General features: G+C 51.0%; 1 protein-coding gene across 9 annotated transcripts in view; it reads right to left on the bottom strand.

Annotated features, from left to right (window-relative positions):
- The window catches only part of ELMO2 (engulfment and cell motility 2), a 39018-nt gene extending 20990 nt beyond the window's left edge, over nt 1-18028 (bottom strand). Inside the window, exons 1-9 of one of the 9 annotated variants that reach the window (XM_035006464.1) lie at nt 15572-15706; nt 14889-14988; nt 12430-12521; nt 6743-6870; nt 6371-6411; nt 5851-5923; nt 5399-5449; nt 2093-2274; nt 439-538 (exon numbers count right to left, since the gene is read on the bottom strand). In XM_035006464.1, coding sequence (XP_034862355.1) covers nt 439-538; nt 2093-2274; nt 5399-5449; nt 5851-5923; nt 6371-6411; nt 6743-6820 — 525 coding nt within the window. In that variant the 5' untranslated portion in view covers nt 6821-6870; nt 12430-12521; nt 14889-14988; nt 15572-15706. Of the gene's footprint in view, nt 1-438; nt 539-2092; nt 2275-5398; nt 5450-5850; nt 5924-6370; nt 6412-6742; nt 10232-12429; nt 12792-14888; nt 15707-15958; nt 16046-16392; nt 16458-17957 lie in introns of those variants that run through there. The other 8 variants (XM_035006459.1, XM_035006462.1, XM_035006465.1 and 5 more) reach the window with 8 other exon arrangements.
- Nucleotides 18029-18358: the final 330 nt, after the last annotated feature.

Here is an 18358-nt window from a genome sequence, read left to right on the forward strand (position 1 = left end):
AGTTCGATCTGACGATCCAAACAGGCTGCTTTGCAGATCTGTCAACAGAAGGCAGACTTAGAAATCTAAGGCGGAGAAAATGAACATGTATAGCCAAAGAGAAGGGAGCGCTCAGGAAGCAGTTCGGAAGCTCAGGGCTGCCACTGGTGGCCCAGCTGGTGTCATCCCAAGTCTCACTGACAATCCCATCCCGCTTGGGCCACACACACCCAGTTCCCAGAGCCCGTTTCCATCTTCTTAGAGCAGGCCCTGAGAGAACAGGGAAGCAACTCTTTCAGGAGCCCCAGGAAGACCCGAGCGTGCGGATGAAAAATCGGGCCTTGGGCATAGAAAGCTGACCCTCAGCAGAACGGCTGTCTTGCATGCATTTCTCCATAAACCGACAGGACAACCGGCCACAGAGGGACGAGGAGGACGACGGAATGCTGGAGGCCTCACCTGCTTAATGAAGGTGATTGAAACCATGTCCCAGGAGACAATGCCGTGGTCCATGAGCTCTAAGAAGGCAGTCAAGGTGAATGCCAGCATCTCACTGTAGCTGAGACATAGGCAAAACACACACAAAATTGGACAAAGATTCAGAGCCGGGGGACACAGGTGTGGCGGCAGCCATGACGGGGACGGATTTCAGCAAAAGCGCCAGGGACGGTCAGCACAGCTGTGAGTAAGCTCCTGCATGCACACCTGGCCAGGTGTGCAGCAGACTCTGTCCAGGTATCCACCTCTGGGAAAAAAGAGCTGCCAGGGGATTGGCTTTCCTTCCCCACATCACTTCACCACAGGGGAACACGTGCACTCATTCGTTTCCCAAAACCAAGAACGGTATCAGACCTTTACAATCCCAACACTTGGCAGGGGTACCCAAGGGAGCTTACCGCCCATGTTCAAGGCCAAGAGGCAGCAGTGCAGGACAGAGAGTACTAACTTCGGACAGGGGCGCAATTCCTGTTCAACTATTTACTAACTGTGCAAATTTTATCTTTTCAAACTTCAAATTCCATCTCTGTAAAACTGAGTTAATCTCACAGCGTGAAGATCACAGGGTCGTGGCGAGGGCAAGACGACAATGCGTGCAACACACTGGCTGCAGTGCTGATGGAGAATGGGGGTTCCAGTGCCTTCTCTCCGGTGTCCCTCCTCTTTCTACACACCATTCTCTACACAGCTGCACGGTGCTCTTGGCAAGGCAGGGTCAGACCCGTTAACAACACTCCCCTGACAGCACTGCGGTGTAAGCAGCATCCCCATTTTAAAGAGGAGGAAACCAAGGCCAGCCTAATGCTACACCCCCTGGAGACGGCACAAGTCTCTGATGGCTGCTGAAGGCTTCAGGATGTCCGTGCTCCTGCAAAATCCGAAACTTACAACAAACACTCATGATTAGGTGCCTGGTTTGGCTGCAAATTTCAATGGCTTGGTCCATCAGCTGAAAAGAAGATTTCTGCCTCCGTCTGTGCCACCTGAGAGGGACAGAAAGCCACCTTGGGCCTAGACAGCTAACTAAATAGCTGTTCATTCACGGCTGACCACGGGCATGCTGTCCCGCCACACTCATCTTAGCACTGGAGAATCAGAGATATCTGTGACCTACGCAAAGTCCTGGAGCTCGTCCTCCTGGTGAAAATGGGCGGTAGGGAGATGGCGAACTATGGTGAGCACAGAGAAAGCCTGTGTGTGTGTGTGTGTGTGTGCACGCGCACATGTGCGTGTGTGGAGTGGGGCGGTGACTGGAAAGGGAGGAAGCAGGGGCGGGGGTTAAGAATAGACAGATGCCTATTCTGGTCAAATCTGGACAGTCTGCTCACTAGCTTCCACCAGGCCAATCATTTCCCATAAATTAACAGATCTTTCATGACCTGACTTCTGTACCCCCTGATTTTACTACTGCTTGGCATCTGTGAAGACCACCTGTAGTACAAGATTCAGGACCACAATAGCGAATCCCTCTGGGCAGAGCCCAGTACTTGGCTCACTGCTCTGTATGCAGAAGGTGTTCAGTAAATTCAAGTGACTCAGTGGAGATGAGAAAAGGATGCCCTGCTGAGTGAAGTCGGTCTCTGAAACCCCCCAACAGGAGCTCAGTTATACTCACTGGGACAAGAGCTTGGTTCCACTTTCCACAAGCCGTGTCAGCACAATGATGCCATCCATGTTGATGAACTCAGTGGCAAAGGTCACATCAGCAGAGAGTTTGGCCAGCTCCTTCATGGCATCCAGCCGGGTCTCCATGTTGGACGACTGGGTCCTCTCCATCAGCTGGCGTGCGGCCCGGGACTATGAGACCAGGGACAAGATGTATGCTGTCTGCTCCTTGCGGCAGGTTACTGCTCTGTGAGTAAGTAGCTCATAAAGGCTTTTCTGTGGACATCCGAGCCCGAGGCAGAACTAGTTCATGCTGTCTAGGAGTTGGCTTAATAAATGCTTATTGGATCACTCAGGGAGTTACCAGTATGCCAAGACCGATCTGGAGCTGTGTATATAGGCACTCTGCTCTACGGATTACAAAAACTTCCCACTGAAGGACTACAAAAGAGACCAGGGAGACAATAGTCCACCACCTCTGGCAAGTCACAGAGACACAGATATTGGCTCAACAGAGGGGAGTTTTCTATGAATTTAAGCCATCAGACAGTAGACCAGGTTGTCTCTTGACATAATGAGCTCTCAGTCACTAAAAGCAACCAAGGAGAATCTGGACAACCAGCTGTCAAAGATGCTACACAAGGGATTCTTGCATTGGGGGGAGGATTTAATCTGCTGATCACCTTTAAAGTCCCTTTCAATCTCAAAATGGGATAAGCCTGACAAGTTTTTTTTGTAACTTTCTCTGAAAGCCTCTATCATTGTTCCTCAAACTGACAGTCCTGGGGAAATTTTAAGGACACCAAGGAGCCGGGAGCTTTCAAAACAGCTTTTTCAAAGTGATGGCTGGTGACCAAGCCTTCTCCTAGCACATGAACTTCTCCCAACAGAATGCCTTGCTTCCTTTCTGCAAGCCCTAGCCACAAGCCCTCCCCTAGAGTCCGCCGGCCCTTCCTCTTGTTGAACTTCCTGGCTTTGCAGTCAGGGCCCCCGCACGCGACTGACCCGCAAGTCGTCATTCTCTATTTTTTATCTGTTAATTAATATTCTCAGCTGGAATGGAAGAGCCTTGAGAGCAAAATGCTGCTGTGGTCTTTATTTTTTCTTACAGTGCTCAGCAAGTGACTCTCCCCCATCTGCCTCTCCTCTTTTATTATCACAGAGACAGGGCTTGGGACGACACAGAAATCCTCCAGGCTCCCCACCATGGAGAAAAGGCACGCCGCGAGGACAGGTCACAGGATAGAACAATTTGAAGGGCACTGGTCTGCACCACACTTAGAAACTTCTAACTCCAAACGTTAAGGCTCCTCCTGAGACAGCGTTTCCAGGCCACTGTCCCCTACTCCAGAGAGATGGACTCCTGGGCAAGTCAGCTACCCTGCACAGGAGGTCCATAAAATGCTGCGGCACACCTACGAAAGCAGCTCCCAGATGGTCACATCAAGCTGCAGAGCTGACGGTGGGGAGGTGGAGGATACCAGCCCGGAGTCAGCCAGCCCCGGGTTCGAGAGGCGGCTCGGCCACGTTTTTATCTGTGGGACAAGCGGCAAGTCTCTTAACCTGAGTCTCTGTTTGCTCATCTGCAAAACGGGGCTATCGAGGGTACCCATCTCTTCGGGTACCCATCTCTTCGGGGGTCTGTCAAGATGGGATGATACATTGTATGCGAAGCGCTCGTTCTGGAACTGTTAGCTGTTATTACTGCACACCACCCTTCTGCTCAGATGGACCAGTCTCTTGCCTCGCCAAGAAAACAGGGGCCATCACGCCCTTAATTTACTGGCAGCCCTTCTACACCTAAGTGACCCCCACATCGACCATCCTCCTTGGGGACTGAGCGGTCAAAAATCCCTCCATCCGGGCTTTGGGTTCCCCCTGTCCTGACCCAGTGAGGTCCTATTCCATTCATCACCCCCTTTCCTGCACCATCAACCTTCCTCTCTTCCATCTTAACTTGTTTTCAAAGACACATAAGAAACTGCAACAGAAGTTAGCAGCTAGGAAGGGTCAGAGGAGGTGGGGAACTGGGTAGGTGAGGGATGGGAGTGCGAGGGAGACCTTCCACTGTATCTTTGTCAAACTTTTTGATTTTTGTAACCCAGGAATGTTTTACCTCTTTTTAAAAAGCATTATCTTTTTGGCTTCACGTCCCCGAGTTCCTGCCTTCTGCTGTCTACTTCCTTTTATAACCAAGCCTCCTGATAGTGCGGTGAAGTCGGGGACCTCACTTTGCCACCGCTGTAGCCTGGCTGTCATTCATCACAGCACGAGAACTGTCTTCACAGAGGTCACCAGGGACCATGGACTTCCCGGATCAGTGAACAGCTTTTCTGCTCTCAGTCCACTCGATCTCTGCTCACTGCAGACCACGCTTTCCTCTATCCTCATACTCCCTGCCCCCTCCCTCCCCCCTCGGGTCTTCTGGTTTTCTCTCTGCCCTTCTGGTCGCTTCCTTAGTTACCTTTCAGGACCACTCGCAGGAATCAGGGCATCTTCCCTTTCCTTCCACATCCAGGATATCACCACATCCCCAGGTTTACCTCTAAATATCTCTCATGCCCGTCCCCTCGTCTCCACTGTCACTTGCCTTCACTTCATGGGCTGTTAACATTTCTCATTAGCTTCTTAAAGATTCCTCCTACCACCAACCTTCTTTTTTTAGCCTATCTTCCACATTGTCACTACAGTGATCTTCCTAAAATATAAATCTAAACATAATGTACCTTCCTGCTTAAAATCTTTCAATGTCCCCACATTCCCTTCTGAATCAAGTCCAAACCCAAGAGCAGGCCATCCGGGACCCTTCCAGGTCTGGCTCCCTACTGGTTGCTACAGGCCCCACCTCCCCCACACGAAGCACATCTCTCTGCTTGGTATACTTTCCATTTTCTTCTCTCTCCAGCTAACTCTTGCTTATCCTTCAACATCTGTGCTAAGCGTTCCCTTCTATGGGAAGGTTTTCTGGGAATCCTCAGGCTGAGCCAGGCAGCCCCTTTTCTGAGTCCCCACAGCTCCCTAAGCAACTTTCTGTCAAGATGCTTGAGAGAGGCCTTTGTTTCCTCCTCACAAGGTTGTGAGAGCAAAGATTGACTTTTTTTTTTTTTTTAAAGTAATCTCTATACCCAACGTGGGGCTCAAGCTCACAACCCCGAGAGCAAGAGTCAGATGTTCCACTGACCGAGCCAGCCAGGGACACCTCAAAGATTGACTTTTTAAGCTCTGTAGTCTTGGTTTCTAGAAGAGGGTCTGGCCCATGGTGGGTGCTCCTATATGTGTTAAATAAATTTACTGCTGATGATAGCCGGATACCTACCGGGGAGATAGCCAGCTGTAAGATGGTCCCATTCTTAATGTCACTGCGTGTCTGGGTAACAAAGAGAAAAAAGACTAAGATACAATATTAAAATTGTGCAAGCCAGCTGAATTGATGAGAACTTGCTGTCATTTATAGTAGTTGTAACCGAGCCTCTTAGGTCAGGCCTCCTTCTGCATGCGTCTTGCCCAAGAACTTCTCAGACCCCCTTCTCAGACCCCCTCCACGTGCCCCTGGCCCTCAGGAGGTAGAAGGCATGGTTTTCCAGCCACTAGAGGAGGCAGGGCTGGTGCACCCCAACCCGCCTGGGAGGCAACCCCTCCCCTGTAAACAGAAGCTGCCCGCATATCAGCAAGGCCAGCAGCCCCGGCAGCGCCACCTCCTAGGGCCACCTCCTCTGCCGCTCCCGAGCTGCCCTGCGCTCCCGCGCTGCCCTGCGCTCCCGCACTCACCTGTTCGGTGATGTAGAGCTGGGGGCCATCTGCATAACGGAGGGTGTAATACTCTGGGTTCGGCAACGACCACCTGTGGAAGAAACACACAGTACAGACGTCTGGCCCTCTCGCTGGGCCTGGCAAAAAGCTATAGATGTATTCATCATTTCCAGCAGAGTCGCCTCAGGGGTTGGGCGGCCTATCTGGAGGATGGGGGAGACCCAAAGCTTCAGGCTAAAATGCTGACAAGACAACTTGCCCAGCCTTGGGTACAGACTGGTGCAGCGGTCCGCACAATTCAGCATGGGCCTCACACCCCACCAGGGCCTCAGGCAGGGCATTCCTGGGCTTATAGGAAAAAGAAGGATTTCTACAAGGTCTTAGGGACATCCTCCTCAGCCTACTTCCTTTGTAAGACAATGATCCACAAAAGCTCCATTCCCGGGACTCAACTAACTGGAGATTCCTCTCAAGGTGGGGCAGTGTTCCTGTAGTTGTTAGCCTACCGTTGTCCAGAACGAGGGCACTTTCTACTTACCCATCACAAACTTCCTTGATGATGGATGCCAGAGGCCGTTTCTGAAAGACAGAGAGAGAGGGAGAGAGAGAGGGAGAGAGGGTGGGGGGAGAGAGAGATCCTTCACCTGCAACCACATGCTACTCATGCCAGAGGGGCTGCCAAAGAGGATCAACCTGGGGTCTGCCTCCCTGATAGCTTCTGTTGGAGAGAAAGCCTCTCCCAAGCCGGGGGACTGACCTTCCATGGGGCGGGACAGGCCTTGACCTTCCTGTTGCTGGCTCTTACTCCTGATGCCAAAGGCCCCCACCCTTGAAGACACCCCTTGCGCCGTGCACTTCCCAGCTCCCCCGTCCTGCATCGCTGCTTCTGCTTCTCCTTTCAGGAGCTCACCTGGTCGATTTCAAGGAGCTGAGCATTAGCACCTGGCCACTCAATGGCTACTTTGACAATGTCTGATGGCGGTGGCATTGTTCCCAATGGGCCCTACTTCCCCAAGAAACACACACAGACACAGCCGCCTGGAGAGAAAGAATCAGAGAGAAGGAAAGAGTCAGAAAGTTTGCCTTCATTTTTCACTCATCAGATATTTTTGAGAATCAAAAGACAGATAGTGTCCAAAGTAACATATGGAACTACTTGGTTGGAATTTTTCTATATCACACTCAGACCCTCTCCTTGGGCTTTTTGTCTCTTTTAGATTAAGTCAGCAAGTGGAAGTGGGACAAACCTATCCATCAACGGCAGATCAGCCAGTAGCAAGATCTGCCAACGCAACACTTTGGTCTAAGGGTCAGGAGCACTGTGTGGTAGAAGAATGAATTTACTGCAAATTCCTACTTGGGGACCTTGGGAGGGAGAAGCATATGCTCGGAGACAGATAAGAATAGGCAGAGCCTTTGCTTGGTTGAGTGGTTGGCTGAGGAGCCAGCCCACTTGTGTTCCGCAGCCATCCGAGGAGGATCCCAGTGTCAGCAGGGCCCGGCCACATGCTCTCTCGCCTCCTCCCTAGTTACTGCTCCACTCCTTCCCCCTCAAAGGACACAATGTGGGGCCTCCTCTGTGTGGGATGACGCAGAGTTCAGAAAATGGGGAAGAGAACTGGGACAGGAAATGCTATTTTAGTCCCTACTGCCAAGGGCAAGGGCTGCTGGAGCTCAAGCGTAGGGAGGTGAGGACCGCCTCACACAAAGGCCCCTCTATAGGAGGACGAGGCTTCGGAAGTACCTCTAACCCCCCTCCCCCATTTGTCTCCAAAATAAAGGAAAATAAATCATTTTGAACAGGTCTGGAAGATGGGCCCATGTGACCGGTTTCCTAGGCAACTCTGCTAGCTTAGCGGTATTCCGAGCAGCAGCTAAAGCATCCTCTCTCCAAGGTCTGATGAAGGCAAGTCACTCGACTGATGGATTATTTCCATGTATATTTACGTTCCTTGCCTACCGGTTCAGGAGAGGCCGCTCTCTTAACGCAAAAGACCTTCTCCGGCCTCCGCCAGGCTCAGCCGCTCACTCCGCACTTCACACTTCGCTGATGGAGACCGCCTGGCTCTCCTGAACTCGCAGCAGAGCCGTTGCTAAGCTGCCATTCGTGTGTGCTGTCGACTTTTAGGCCCAGACACGGATGTCAGCTCTCACAGCCCCGTGAACATAGACCCGTCTGGTGAAAGGGGTAAAAGTCCCTTCCCCTACACACCCATGAGTCTCCGTGAGAGGAAAGCTTCCATGACCATTTCCCGATCAGGGCGGGCTGCCCCAGAAGGCAAGTGTCAATAGCATTTCCAGCACGTGACAATGCACAGATGGTTTTCCGAGGGCTTTCACTGATTCTGCTGAGCCTTCCCAGCAGCCTCCGGAAGTAGACGGAACCAGACTATTACCTCTGAAATGACGCAGCTGGAGCTCAGAGGTGGGTTAAAAGGGCCCCAGTTCAACCAGCTAATAGGCAGGAAAGGGGACAGAACTTGGAGCCGACTTTGGCCGGTGCTCTTCCCCTCCCCTCCGAGCTAGCCTGAATTTCTGTTCGTTGGCACTAAATCAAGCCTAAAAGGGTTGCAGGGGGCTAGGCGGATGGTCCCTAAAGCTTCTGCAAGCAGAATCTCCCGCATGTGATGTTCCTGGGCCTAGACACACAATGGACTGTTCCCATTAGAATACCTCCTGGTTGAAAGGCAACATGGCAAAGCAGGGGTGGGACTGTGACTCTCTGGATGCCTAGGGCAGCATCCTTATCCTTACTGGTAAATGTGCCATAATTAGGAGGTATGACTGTACAGTTGTGAGATCATTTTTTAAAACTGAGACATAATTTACATACGAAACACACAGAGCTCATGTACGTGTGTATATATAGAATAGAAATACACACATCTCTCTGTAACCACCACCCGAAACAAGACTTTGAACATTTTCATCACCCTGAAAAAATCCCTCCTACCTCCTTCCAGTCAATCCCCCAGCTTCCAGCCCTCCAAGAAGCAACTCCTTTCTGGCTTCTCTCGCCATACATGAGTGTTGCCTGTTTTTGCACTTTATATACACGGAAGTGCACAGGATGGCTTCTTAGACCATTTCTCATTTATTTCTTCTCTTTGCAACAAGGAGGTGGTGCAGGTGCAAGAGAAGGAGCTGGGATGACTGTCCTGCTGAAGAAGCAACTGGATTTGGACCCGACGGACTCAGGACCCAGCCACAGTCCCATCCCTAGGTGTCTGGGCAATGTGGACGTGTCCCTTTCACCCAAGTCTCTACTGTGGGATGTGAGTGTTGAACTAAAGCACGTGTAGAGCGCATCCTAAGTCTAAAAGTCCATGATTCTAAAGTAGAACTCACAAATCCAAATGAAGATTGCCCATTTCAAAGTCTACACCCAAAGAAACCACACCCTTATTTCCGATGGTGCTGCTAAGAAACAACTGTTATTTGTTAGAACTCCTTTCTGGATACTGTCTTTGGAGACAACGAAGCTAAAGCTCATTATTTGGCTGTTCCACTTTACCCTGACCCCACTTGGCATTTCCTAGGTTGACTGTCTCTTTATTAAATTTCGCCCTGAGTGATTCTTGGCTGTTTCAAAAACTCATAGTCATTTTAAAGCGTGGAGGTTTGCAACCACCGAGACTATTCAAGAGATACTATGAGCCCCATTCTCAGCAACTCTGCCCTTTCTCACACCGGGCAGGCTGTCCGTGTGTATTGCACGACACTCTCCCCAACCCTGCCCCAGCTGGTGGGGCCAAGGTGAACGCTCAACCTCAGCTGGACGAATCCAATTCTTTCTCTTAAATTCAAAGACACAGGCTAAGGAAGTTGGATGGCAAGGGGCCCTGGGGCAGAAAGGTCATAGTCAGCCTCAGAGCAGGTACCTTGGCAAGCCAAAGCCACCAGCAAGCCAAAGATACCAAGAAGCAAAAACCAAGAGTCTTCCAGAGGAAGCTGTTCTGCAGGAAGAATCCAGAAATGTGTAGATAAGTGGAGGCCAGAAACCAGAAACCACAAAGTCCCAAAAAGAGATGGAAAAGCCTTCCCAGATTCCATGCCTCCAACTCCTACACTTGAGGTACCTGAAATTTCCCTGGATCCTGCCCCCAAAAAACCTCCTTTAAATGGAACTAGTCTGCTTTTCTGTTCACTGCAATGAAAAGGCCCAAGACTAAGTTTGACCCCAAGCTTTGAAGGAACTCTGATATGGGGGCCCACACAGGCAGCAGCGAAACAGGCCAAGGGTAATGACAGTGAGTGGGCCCTTACTTAACACGAGCTCAATTAGTAAAGAGTAAAACCCACTTAGATAAGTCTGATGTGTTTAAAACAGATTAGTTATCTAAGTGACCTTTTAGTAATCATGTTGTATATAATAGTAATGGATAGCCTCTTTACAGTTGATCACTTTTTTTTTGAGATTTTATTTATTTACTTATTTATTCATTTATTTTACGGGGAGGAGCAGAAGGAGAGGGACAAGCAGACTCCCCGCTGAGCGCAGAGCCTGATGGGGGGCTCATTCCATGACCCTGAGATCACGACCTGAGTTGAAATCAAGAGTCGGTCGCTTAACCCAATGGGACACCCAGGCACCCCTGATCACTCATTTCTTTTTTTTTTTTAAAGATTTTATTTATTTATTTGAGAGAGAGAGAGAGAGACAGCGAGAGAGGGAACACAAGCAGGGGGAATATGAGAGGGAGAAGCAGGCTTCCTGCTGAGCAGGGAGCCCGATGCGGGGCTCGATCCCAGGACCCCGGGATCATGACCTGAGCCGAAGGCAGACGCTTAAAACGACTGAGCCACCCAGGCACCCCTGATCACTCACTTCTATAGCATTATTACAGCTGATGCTCAAGGAACCCTGAAAATCATCCCCACTTTACAGATGAGACAACTGAAGTTCAGAAGGGTTGAGAAGCTTGTCTTCCACAGGGCTCTTTCCCACACCTCCCCTCCCCCCACAAAAAAGAAAGAAATCAGATCAGAACTGGATTTGTTGAGTTGTATGACTTCAAAGTTTGTTCTTTTCCCTCTACATAATACTTCTTTGATGCTGATGACATTAGCTAACTATTACATAGTGCTAAGATCCTTTTCTAAGGACTTTACATATATTGATTCATTTAATCCACACAGTAACACTAGGTGGCATATTTTTACGCCCATTTAACAGATAAGACAATGCAAAGCACAGAGAAATTAAGGACCATGCTCAGCATCACACAGCTAATAATAATAATTAGATTCCGGGTAGTTTGGTGTTGTTTGAAAGCCATGTGAGCAGCAGGTAGATCTGTCTGTGGCCCGCAGCAGGTGCCTGGAGGATTCTGGTTTGCTGTACCTGAAGCTAAAGCACCCTGAAGGAAAGAGACCTGCATAACAAGAGCTCCCTGGTCCAACAGGGAGTGGTTCCCCCACTGTCTAGAGGAGATCCACACTTCTTCACGTGCTATTCAGTTCTTCTCCATCTAGCCAGATCTTCCCAGACTACTTGCTGTTTCTATGAGCAGGCCATGTTCTTTCATTTCTTCTGTCCCCCTGCATGTCCTCTTCCTTCCTTGGACTGTCAAAAGAGCTCCTATTCAAACATCAAAGCCCAGGTCAGATGCCACTTCCTCTCTACCACTCTGAGCTGTCCCCACCTTTCTCTAGCAAAATGAAATAGGATGGGGCCACTGTGTTCTCACAGCATTCTGTTCAGACCTCTATGAGGGCTCTTGTCCTACTCCGTTATAGGTATTATTATTATTATACAGCTGATGCTGTATAATAACGTTTCTTTTTGTAGAAATTTGCTGAACACCAGACTCACCCAAAAGCCACTAACTTGGAGCCCAAGCACAGTGAAGTATTTATGCATCTCTCTTCCTCACTAGCTCTTCCTCCAAGGAAGGTACCCTTGTCGCCCACTAACCTAGCCCAGCACCTGGCACGCAGTTATGGCTCAGTAAGCACCAGTGTCTGTGCAAATCCACCACCTCTGACTTCTTCAACTCCTATGAACCAGGGTTGCCTCTGAATGGAAAGGGACTGGCGTGAATTTGGTGTTCCCTGCACATCCCACCACCTTCCAGTTACACAGTATTTCCACTGTCAAGAGTCTGGTTGTCATCTCCGACATAAGAACGCGTCTCACCGGAAAACCAGGTTTAGTGCCCTTGATCGACTCTACCGAAAAGAAAGGGGCGAGTATCCCTCTGCTTTTCTCTCAGTAGAGGGGGCAGGGGACAGGAGAGTAGGATCGGTCATGTTCTCCCGAGCACATTCCTGAATGAAGGGTCTCCTTGTGGGGAACTCCTTCAGTACTTGCTTGCTTACTCTTCATTTCCATTTTAGAAAGGAAGTGGAAATTAGGTCGAAGCAATTCAATAACATTGCAAAACTCTTGGGGTTATAAATAGCCTCTTGCTCGGCGCTCAGTGGTGCTCTTGAGTTCAACAGCAAACAGCCGGGATAAGGGAGCTGTGGTTTACATCCAGGCCCAAGGGGCAAAGAAGTGATACCCCTCTTCCAGATGAAACCGCTCGCCACCCCTCACCTCCCACCCCCTTTAAAGCAAGTGTTGCAGACATCAAGCCGGCTGGGAAAACTCACCATGCCACAAACAGGAGACAGGCACACATTTGATCTGAGGAAGGCAATTCTGTAAGGCAGGAGAATGAAAGTGCACGGTTTCAAAGGCAAAGCTGGGGAAATGAGAGAAATAGTAACCTCGGTGTGTCCAATGGAGCATTCCCGGAGTGGCCTCTGGAAGGCGTGCTTATGAAATCAACACCGCGAAAAAAGGCCCCGTGGAGCTTTATCATCACCCATGCAGTGACTGCTCCAAAGAGCTGGATTCTGAGGGCAGGTGACACAGCCCATCTGAAGGAAGGAAGGAAGTGAAAGAGGATCCCTCCCCACCAGTAAGGAATTGAGAATGAAGAGTCCCGGTTTCCAGCTCCCCATCCTCCCTCCCCCCTCCTTCCCACTCTTTTAAGGATAAGGATTGAGGTGTGCTTTTTTGTTCTCTTCTTTTGCTTTTGACTCAGTGGGGGGACGGTGTGGGTGAGTCTGGTTTACGTTTCCTGCAACAGAGTCCACCATACCAGGAAGGGAACTAGAGGTCACACCCTCTTTCTAATTGAAACTGCAATCTCACTAGAGGCTTCTCCCTCTGAAATCTTCTCATCTGCGGAGGGACTCAACTTCCCTGAGTTCCGACCGCTAGATGAGGATGAGCTCTCGGGTCCAGAGCGGGGGAAGTGGGTTGACAGAGCTTCAGTTTCTGCCACACACTGCTCGAAACGCCCAGGGCCCGTCACATGCCAATAGCGGCTAACGTTTCTCTTTGTAGAAATTTGCTGAACACCAGACTCACCCAAAAGCCACTAACTTGGGCCAAAGCACAGCGAGGAAGGGTATGAGACCTGGGTAACTGCTCGGGCTTCTTCCCCTGAACACCTACCCTAAGGATCACCTAGGTCTCCTCTTACCCTGCACAGAAACCCTCTACAGGCTTCCTATACGTGGAGACCAGAGTTTAAACTCCCTAGCAGAGCACTAGGCTGACCCCAGTTCCACTCAGTGGCTCTTCAGGGTGGAACTGCCTTCCAGACTCTCCCGTGGAGATGCTAGTATGTCGCACCAGGCCATCTTGTTCCCTCAAACATCATGCTCTTCTGAGTCTGAGCTTTCGCTTGAGCCGTTATGCCTTCCCCCTTAGCCAACTGGCAAACTTCTACTCATCCTTCAAGGCCCAGCTCACACAATCACTCATGGGTGTGGCTTTCCTCGTCTCCGCACCTCAGACAGAATTAACTGCACCCTCCTCTGCGCTCCCAGTCTTTTATACAAAGTTTCACAGTCCCACTGACTTGTAATTCTCTATGTGCGGCCTCCTCCCCTGCTAGTAAAGTGTGAGCTGCACACAAACACATCGGCAGCGCCCGGGAGCCGGCAGTCATGGAGGATCACCCACTCAGTCAGAATCTGCCTTCTAACAAGACCCCCGGGGGTTCACATGCACGGTCAAGCCTGAGAAGCAGATTCTAGACCAGTGGTTCTCAACTCTGGTTGTGCACCATCAATGCTCACCCCACGCCACCGAACCCCTTCCCCACCCAAGTGATCCTAACGGTGGTCAGGGCTGAGAGCCACAGGCAACAGGACTGTTAGCCATCCGAGAGCAGGGACGCATCCAGCCTGGGTCTCCTACCCGCCCCCTTTCCCCAAAGCTTGCAGCACAATGCCTGGCACACTGCAGCACCTGCAGAATTCCACACTAAAAGTACCCTCCATGGGGCACCTGGGTGGCTCTTAATGTCAGCTCCAGTCATGATCTCAGGGTTGTGAGATTGAACCCCGCCTTGGGCTCTGCACTGGGCGTGGAGCCTGCTTAAGATTCTCTCTCCCCCTCTCCCTCTCTAAAAATAAGTACATAAATAAATAAAATAAATAAAAATACCCTCCAGGATGTCCTGAGATCTAACAGCCTTTCAACAAGAATAAAAAACACTACAGAGGACTGTCCATTGCCTAGAACTTTACAAATCCCTAACTATAATAATCGACAGATTTAGAAGGGCTCAGTATTTACAGACTGCTTGCCTCAGGTTTTGGAAGTGAAACAGATGCTGAGATGGAAAATACTGATGAACTTTAAGAAACTGTTCCCCTTCAACAGACCACTGTGGCTGCAATAGGGTGGCAGGGCTTGTGGGGGGAGGGGGCGTGGTGAGCTGAGAAGAGTCCTGGGTTAGGGCTGAAGGCCCGGGCTTTGGGCCCAACTCTTTCAATACCGACTATAACAAAACAGCACTGTTCTCGTTGTAAAATCAGGCCAAGCCCTCTCATTTTATAAATAAGAGAACTGAGGTCCAGAGAAGCTGGCAAGGCCACACCACCAGTTGGGGACAAAAGAAGGTCTTGGTCCCCCATGCCTGGGTTAGTTCCCTCTCTGCAACACAGGAGACCCGACTGCCCAGATTCACCACGACCACGAGCCTCTCTAACCCTCTTGTCCTGATCTACGTGAGGGGGTCAGACTAGATGTTTTTGGGTTCTCTTCCTACCTTGACCTTCTGGTGAGCCAGTGTCACTTAATGGTTAGGAGCTTTTGTTCTGGAGTGGGCCAGACCTGGATTTGGATTCCAGCTCTAACAATTTCCATATCTGTAAAATGGGGATTAGAATCAACCCTACTCTCTAAAGTGGTTATGAATATTAAGTGAGATAATCTATGTTAATCACAGAAGCACAATTTCTGACACAGAGTAAGCAGAATTCCAGCTGTGTGAACTTGAAGAAGTTGCAAAAACACTGTAACCACATTTCCCAGCATAAAAAAAACCCCTACCCTCCAGGCTGCAGGATACTGATGACAAAACGAGAACATATGTGAAGGCAAAGGAGGAGACAAATCAATACAAAGGCAAAGCACTGCTGGTGAGGGTGTTCTGTTATTATTATTATTATTATTATTATTATTATTATTTTCTTCTAGAAAAAGCACCTTGGAGACTTTTTAGTCAGTGCCAGAGCCATGGCCAATACAAGGCTTGCCACATAACAGGCGCTCAACAAATCTTTCCTGGTGACTCACATTAAACCAGCATGCCTAGTGGGGTGACAAACTCAAACGCGTTAAGCAGCTGGGCAGATAAGTAAATAAGCCAAGTAGCGTCTATGCAGGCATGGAGGCAAACTGCAAAGCACCCACCCCACCTAAAGGAACTCAAATTCAACACTTTCACACATGTTTCACAGCTTGGCCTCGAGAGCAACTTTGCAGGCTCTGCAGACTGCTGATTCTGGTTCTCCATCACACCACATGGTTGTCTTGCGTATCATCTAGATCACCCTGTGATCTGGTCTTGTCTTTCCGCGGGAAGCATCCTGAAAATGAAGGCTGTGACTTACACTCCCCAGTCCCCCTAAATAGCCTAGAACTGTGCTGGCCTCGCATTGAGGGGAACCTCACTCGGTCAGCAATTGTGGAACTGAGCAGCCAGGATGCTAACTCGAGCGTGGTGCTCCCAGGACCGCTGCGATGCTGCAGGGCGTGCATATTTTTCTCCCCAGATCCTGGGACCAGGGTGTGTACTGCTGTGCGGTACAGGGACTGGGTCAAAGAAGGACTTGCCTTGCAGGGTTTTCCTCCAAATGCATCAAATATGCTTGTTCCTGAGCCACCTAGACAGGTGGTACTGATGCGTCCAGACACATTGCTCTGCATGAAACCAGACAGAATACACAATATAGCCACGGTGCCACTGTTCTCAAGTTTAGTCCCCACTTCCTGCACCCCCAAACTTCCTTGGCACCTCCCAGAGGCAGCACAAGGTATAGAGAGACCAGACTCCAGATTAACACATGGGGTCCCGGTCCTCATGTTCCCTCCTCCACTCACAAACTCTAGGATGAGCACCAGCAGGCAATGTAACTTTTAGGAGCTTCCTTATTTTTATTAGTAAAATGCAGGTAACAATAACTACCTCAAAAGACTCTAAAGGGGATTAAATGCCACAGGTATACGAAGCTTCTAGAACTGCACAGTCCGATACGGTAGCACCTAACCTGTGTCCTGTCTGTACAGCCGCCGAGCACTGGGCATGTGGTCACCACAAACTGAAACAGACTGGCTGTAGGTAGAAAACACACACCAGACTTCAAAGACTTAGTGCACCCACAAAACTGTGAACTATCTCACTAATAGTATTTTTATATTGATCACATGTCAAAATAATGTTATTTTGGAATATAATAGGCTAAGTAAAATGTGTTCCAAAAATTAATTTCACCTGTTTCCTTTTACTTTTTTAATGTGGCTACTAAAAAATTTAAACTACACATAGTGCATTTTATTTCTATTGGACGCTGGGTATTGCTCTGCAAAGAAAGTATTCCAAGGTTGGTTTCCTTCCCCCACTGGCAGGCTATCAGGGACCACGATTCACACCCCCTTCCTCCTGTCAAAGCCATGTCATCCATCCCCTTATTTAATAAATATTTACAGTGCCTGGTCCTGTGCAAGATGCTGGAGATACAAGGGGCAAAACCAGACACTATCTTCTGGACCTTATTATCTGCTGGAATGGACAGACATTTTAATACTTTCACAAATAAAAGTAAAACTGCAGTTGTTCAAGTGTGGTGAAGAAGTACACAGGGTGACAAACGTGGGGAATTCACCTGGAGGAGGAGTCAGGGCTCAGGCATGCCTCCTAAGGAAGTGATACTTGAGTGCAGATTTGAAGGATGAACTAAGACAGGCGGGGAAGAGCCAGCCAGGCAGAGAAGGCTTAGTGTGAAGACCCGGAGGAGGGCCAGGGCTTGGTATGTAGAAGGAACAGGAAAAGGACAGTGTGAAGAGTACTGAGCGGGAGGGAGAGGTTGGAGGTTCCAGATCTCCAGGGCTTGGGCGAGGATCTGGGACTGACCCTGCAAGAGGTGGGCAGCTGGCCAGTTTTAAGCAGCGGAGTGTCCGGATCGGATGTGCATTTTGAAACATCCCACCGGCCACGGTGCGAGGCCCACAGCAGAGCGGCCCGAGCGCGGGGGGCACATCAGGTAGGACAATGCAATCGCCCAGGTAGGAGGCGACAGACGCCTGAACTGAAGGGGAGCGGCGGAGATGAGAAGTAGATGGACTGGGGGCCACACAGCCGGCCGGCTCGACGGGGCGGGGTGATGGGCAGCGAGTGCGTCGGCGGCGGCGATGTCAAGAGAGACTCCCCGGCCGCGGCCGAGGGCCACCCGGCCGCAAACACTCCCCCGGCTCCCATCGAGCGCTCTCCCACCCCGTCCCTCCCCCATCTGCTCCTCGCGCCCGCAGGCTTCATCCTCTCACCCTCCTCCTCCCTCCGCTCCTCCAGGCTCGGCCCGCCCTCTTCCCCACCCGACGCCCCTCCGGGTCGGGGACCCGCGCCCCTCCGGCCCGGCGGGCCCAGCAGGGCCGCGACCCCCTGCCGAACCGGCGCGGTGCAGCCGGGGCCCGCCCTCCAGCCCCTCAACCCCTGGGGCAGATGCAGGCCGCAGCCTCCGGCCCCCTTCCCGGCCCGGCCTCTCCTCCCCGCATCCCTCGGGCCAGGCCCCTCGCCGCCGCCCGCCACACCCCGGCGCCCGGCGCGCCCCTCACTCACCAGGGCGCCGACCTAGGCCCAGCTCCCGCGCCCGGGTCTCGCCTCCGCGGCTCCTCCAGCCTCCGCCCGCCCCGCCTGCCCGGGACCCCGCCCCCGCAGGCCGACCCGGGCTCCTATTGCTCCGCCTCGCCGTCACGCTGAGCTCTCTTTCTTCAATTGGGTTGCTTGCCTGTCACTCAAGGGAGGGCGGGCCCAACTGCCGGGGGAAACGCCGGCTGTCCCCGCCCCACTGGCGGAGGCCTCTTAAAGAAACAGGCTTCCTTCCCTCCCACCCTCACCACCCACCCTGCGGGCTGTGGGGTCAGAAGGAGCGGGATTTCGCAGCCGATCCAAGAGGCGGCCTTTTCTCCCTCGAACTTTTCTTCTGGCACAGCCCGGGAGTGAAGGAAAAGGCTTCGGTT

The sequence above is a fragment of the Mirounga leonina genome, unplaced genomic scaffold, assembly GCF_011800145.1.
Source record: "Mirounga leonina isolate KUSES-001 unplaced genomic scaffold, KU_Mleo_1.0 Mir_150, whole genome shotgun sequence".
NCBI lineage: Eukaryota > Metazoa > Chordata > Mammalia > Carnivora > Phocidae > Mirounga > Mirounga leonina.